The 6,028-nt window shown below is 28.8% G+C and overlaps 1 protein-coding gene across 1 annotated transcript; it reads left to right on the forward strand.

The window, feature by feature from the left end:
• On the forward strand, positions 1-752 carry LOC107608325 (basic blue protein). Its single transcript, XM_016310150.2, has 2 exons — positions 1-329; positions 429-752. The coding sequence occupies exons 1-2, from the start codon at positions 143-145 to the stop codon at positions 626-628; spliced, it is 387 nt and encodes a 128-aa protein (XP_016165636.1). The 5' UTR covers positions 1-142; the 3' UTR covers positions 629-752.

Genomic DNA, 6,028 nt, shown 5'->3' on the forward strand with positions numbered 1-6,028 from the left:
CAACCACCCTTATAAAAAGACCAAAGGGAAACTAAGCTTTTCAACCTTACAAAAACACACACAGAATCTTTCACCTTCAATCTGCTACTTATATTGTTAATTATAGCCAAGATCTGCATCACTTTGGAGAGTACATACAAAAATGTCTAAGGGAAGAGGCAGTGCATCTTTACTTATGGTTATGGCCACCTTGATCTCTCTTATGTGTCTGCTGTTTCTAGTGAAACCTTCAAATGCAGCCACTTACACTGTTGGAGGACCTGGTGGATGGTCCTTCAACACAAATTCTTGGCCCAAAGGAAAAACCTTTAAAGCTGGTGACGTGCTAGGTAACTTTAATTAGCTTCCTTTTTATTATGTGTTACTCATAATTTTTAGTATAGTCTTAGATCAAATACATATTTACTGAGATTATGTTAATGTTGCAGTTTTCAACTATGATTCAAGCACACACAACGTGGTTGCTGTGGATAGAAGTGGATACAGCAGTTGCAGGACCCCAAGAGGTGCTAAAGTGTTCAGATCAGGGAAGGACCAAATCAAGATCGCAAGAGGTGCAAATTACTTCATATGTAACGTCCCTGGTCACTGTGAATCTGGCATGAAAATTGCCGTCAATGCAGCTTGAATGGGATGGCCACTAGTAGCATGAGTACAAGTGATGTTAATTAATTAATGTATGCTTATTAGGGTCATCATTGCATGTTGATAATAAATTCAGAGATGCCAAAATCCGATCAGAATTTATTATTTTTGACCAATAATTAGCTCATATAAAAGTGTGAACTAGAAGTTATATGTAGTTATTTTTATGTGAAATTAATAATTAAAAATTATTAAATTATAATTTAGTTAAACCTATCAAATTATTTAACAGATTTTGCTTTATTATTATTGTGGAAAAATATAAAAGCGAAGCATGTAGCTTAAGGAATTTAGTACCAAGCTCTCTTATTGAAGCATTTGTCGTTATCAGAGATTTGTTAAGACATCAGTAATCTGCAACCGTAATGTACAATAATTTGATTTTGTTAAATTATTTAATAATTTTTAATTATTAATTTTATGTAAAAATAAATGCATATAAATATTAAGTTTTTTTTATTAATTAAAAATTAGTGAAGTTGGCCTGTTAGATTTGTATTTGTGTGGAGTGAGATATGTGTGATAAGAAAAGAAGCAGGGATGGTCCATTAGTCACGGGCTGTTCTTGGACTATATGGTATGAATTTTATGATTTTATCTTATCTGTGCACATTGTGATCTGTGAAATTATGGAAGTCTGTTGCCAACTTTCTAGTTCTGTGTATCTCTCTCACTTCTATGTTTGTTACTTTTTGGCCTCATCGCAATTATACGTGAGTATCAATTAGGATAGCTACATTATTTTATTTTATTTATAATATCCAAATTTCCAGATTCAACATAACGGTATGAACCATCCAAACTAGACTAATATCTATATTCTAGTATAACAAGAAGCAAAATTACAAAAAAAATATAATATATTATATTTTCTCATCTCAACATGCCAATACCTCATTTGTTATTGGTTAAAACTCTATTTAAAAATTTATTGTTGATTAATAAATTAGTGTATAAAAAATTCTATGTAGCCATCAGTTTTTTTTATAATTTTAGCTATTATTTGACCATCATAAATACTAAATTATCATTTACGTGTGTAAATTTTAAAAAATATAGATGCAAATTGTATTAATTTATGTATACAAACTCTTATAAATGTAAGTATAAATTATATATTTTTTGTGTGCAAATACTTTTAAATATGAGTACAAATTATTGCTATCAAGTGTTTGCACAAAATTATTTGTGCAAACTCTGCAAAATATGGATGCAACTTATATTAATTTATGTGTGTAAATTTTAGTAAATATGGGTGCAATTTGTATTAATTCTTGTGTGCAAATACCTGTAAATATGGCTACAGGAGCGGAGCTTAGTTGAGACGATGGGCCATAGCTCCCAAATTTTTTATAAAAAAATTAGTAGTAAGTTTTCAAAAAATAAAAGAATAGTTCAGTTGGCTCAAGAATTTTACTATGACTTAAAATATCCAGCTTTGATCTTCATCTCTTACTTTTATTGCACAATAGTTTTAGTATTTAAACATTAAAAACATGTTGAATTTGGACCGAATTGGGTGGATCTATGTTAGCTTTTACAACACATTAAAATTAAAAAATAAAAAATTAGGTATTTTTTATTTATTTAATTTAATTTTTTATATGATAAAAATATTAGAATATTCAATAAGTATTGATATTATTGTATTTGTATAAATTGATAAAAAAATTCAATAAATATTATAAATTGCTAAAAAATTTACTTCTGATTTAATTATTGAAGATTTTAAGCCACTAAAGACTCGAAGAGTACCATTATAAATTTCGAACCCATTATAAATTATTTTATATTTTTTATCTTAATATTTATAAATATTATTATTAAATTTTTATATTAAATTTTTGTCCTCCAAAATTTTATTTCAAGCTTCGCTAGTAGATAACCCTCAATCCTAAGTACCTTAAATAGATTGGATAATTCTCAATAATAAGTACAACACACACCCATATATTCCTCATATATTTATCAATTTTTTTATAAGAGTTGAGCCCAAGATCTTTGAGATAGAAAAGGGACGGAATACCGTGTGAGCTAAAATTCATTGGCTTTCTGTCTTAATATTTTAATTTAGTAAGTTGGATCATTGGCGCAGGGTATATAAAATTATCTTATTATCGGGCCCAATTAGATTTGGATTTGGATCAACAGATAAAGAATCGAGTAAATAAAGTGACGTGTCCCTCTTAAGTCTTGATCCCTTTATCAAAACCCTCAAAAAAGATTCCTTCACCATTTTTTTTTAATTATTTATTTATGAGTTTTATTAACAAGAAAAAGAACACTTTTTTTAAAAATATTAAATTGAAAGAAATTTTATATATTATTTTAAATTTATTTGTTTTTCTTCTCTTAATTAATACTTTTTAACTAAATTATTTGTCCGGAAAATATGAGTCCGAATACAAAGATTTGAGTTCAAATTAGATACAAAGGAATTTGCCAAAAAGAATAATGAACATATGTATTTGATTATAGATTTGTTGCATTTTTTAAGCACTTATTATGACCATTTAGTAACTTTCTTTTTCTGCTAATCTTACAAAGAAAGACTACTAGATTTAGGGTTTTTTTGCAAGGAGTATTAATTGAAGTTACTATAACCAATTTAATAATAGATTGAATATTGAATATTGAATAAATTTTATTTATAATTTATAAGTTTGGGAGTTGAAAACATAACTTAATTCCAGTTAAATTATTCATACATTATTAATTTGACATAAAATCATTAATAAGAATTTGATTTTGATATATTATTGACATAAAATAATTTTATACGTGTATTTAATTACGTAACGTCAATAAATATATTTAATAACCAATATATCCAAATTAAATAACCATAAATCATGTCATTTATATTTAATTTATTTAACTTATTTAAAAAAATTATTTTTTAATTTATTTGTCCTAAATTAAATATTGAAAATATGAATACAAATATAAATGATTAAAAAAAACTAGTGGGTCGAATAATTTCCGAGGAAAAAGAACCAACCTATGGACGAGATGTAGCAAGTAGCAACGAATGTGAATGAGAGACCGAGTTTTGATGTTGAAATGGATGGAAACTCATGGGCCAATATGGGCTTAACACGTGTACATGTATTTTTCGTTCTGGATAGACGTGTACATGCTTCTACCATTACATATTTTCATTGATAATTTTTTTATTCACTTTGTCTATTAATGTTTGTGGATAATCAACTTATCAACATTTAACATCAATTGGGCTTGCACTACTCTTTCAGTGCAATAATGGATATGGATTAAGAGTCATTGTGATTGTAATTTGTTAATTTGTTTTTATACTGAAGATGGGATTTATAAAAGCTCGTCACATATAATACCAAAAAACAGTTCGTCATATAAAACAATTAAAAAAAAAAAAGAGGTTCTCTCTCGTGGGGTCATTACATGTTAACATTACCGTCATCACGTTCCGTGACTTTATTATTATGATTAATTAAGAATTTTAAAAAATAAATTTAACTAAAATAAATTTCAAAAATAAATTTAAAGAATAAACGATTTTTCAGAATTTAACTTGACCATTTATTTCTCCACCATTTCACCCACCTGTGGGGCTTTAAGGCTCTACGTTGAGCTCTGTTTCCGGTCAATAGACGAATTTTTTTCTCCGTAAATTGACTAGTTTCTTATGAAAAATGTTATTTACCATATGACATAATATTAGATATTGCAGACGACAAACTAATAGGTCAATATATATTTTATCGGTTCTACTAAAAACATCAACAAAAGTGAAGCCAACTCAAATGAATTAGTTAAAAAATAGATTCGTTAAATATAAAAAAAAAATTATTATTCTAATTTTTTGAATTTCAAAATTAGAAATAAAAAAGAATTGACTTGAGTTGGTTTATATTGTGTTGGTCCTTAGATTTTTTTTTTATTATCGCACCGCTATAAGATCGGCTATGCGGTATGGTACGGAGTGTTGGGCGGCTAAAGGGGAGCACGAACATAAGCTGAGTGTGGCAGAGATGAAGATGTTGAGATGGATGAGTGATCATACGCGATTGGATAAAATAAGGAACGAAGTATAAGAGAGAGAGTTGGAGTAGCATCCATTGTGAAAAAGATGGTAGAATCACGTCTCAGGTGGTTTGGACATGTGAGAAGAAGAGTGACAGAACACCAAATCAGGAGGGTGGATGAGATGAAAGATGAACAAGGGGTGAAAGGCAGAGGAAGACCTAAGTTGACCATCCATGAGGTGGTCAAACGAAATCTACATGTAAACGGTCTCTCTGTAGGCATGATACATGATAGAGCTCAATGGCGTCGTTTGATTCATGTAGCCAACCCCACCTAGTGGGACAAGGCTTTGTTGTTGTTGTTGTTGCTACACATCCAAGTATTTTTTTCATCCAAGTTTATCCAAGTAGGTCCAACACCAACAAAAACCACTCTCATTAAAAGAGCGTCATTACACGCGTTTTTTCTTCTTCTCCTCCCCGCACTTTCAAATACATCCATACATCCTCTTTCTCTTCTTTCAAATTCACGCATACTTCCTCCTCCTCCTTCGCGCACGCAGATTCTTCTTCTGCTTCTCCTCCTCCTCCTCTTCTTCTTCTTCTTCTTTTCCTCTTTCGTTATCGTCATCACCAACAACACCAACATTTTACTAATAGATTATTTTTTCAATCGAATTGAATGAAATGCAATTGCTAAATTGAATTGAATGGACGCATGTGTTTTGAATTGAATTGAAATGATAATCTCTAAAGAAAATTAAATTAGTATAATATTTAAATAGTATTAATTTCGTTTTCTAAATTTACTCCTAATAATGATGTAATTTGAAGAAAGAGAATAGGTGTAATAACAATTGTATTAATTGAAATTTGTCTTTTTAGGTGAGATTAATTTAATTTGGTCTATTCACGTAATTTCTATTACTATTATCGATTTTTTTTTCTTGGTCCTTGTGATTTTTAATTTTGGCACAGATATTATAAAACAGAAAAAGTATTTTAACATGTTGTAATATAAATACACATTGAAAATAAATCAAACTATACATATATTTATACACATCAAATACATTAGCGACTGATTTTAATAACTAATTTTAGTGTGCAAATAATATTTTTGAGAATTATAGTATACTATTTTCAAAGATTCTTAAGTAGATTAAAAGATATTTTATATTTTGAAATAACTTCTAATTTTACACTTTTGTCAAATTTTTTATGGTCAAAATAGTTTAGTTCCAAAATTACCCCGCATAATCCCACCATCATCCTCTTCACATTCTTTTTCTGTTTCTCATCCACCTCCTTTATCAACATCAATACCATCATCTCCATTCTCCATCTATTGAGGCTGAACCCATCAGAATCCTTTCTCC

The sequence above is a fragment of the Arachis ipaensis genome, chromosome B07, assembly GCF_000816755.2.
Source record: "Arachis ipaensis cultivar K30076 chromosome B07, Araip1.1, whole genome shotgun sequence".
NCBI lineage: Eukaryota > Viridiplantae > Streptophyta > Magnoliopsida > Fabales > Fabaceae > Arachis > Arachis ipaensis.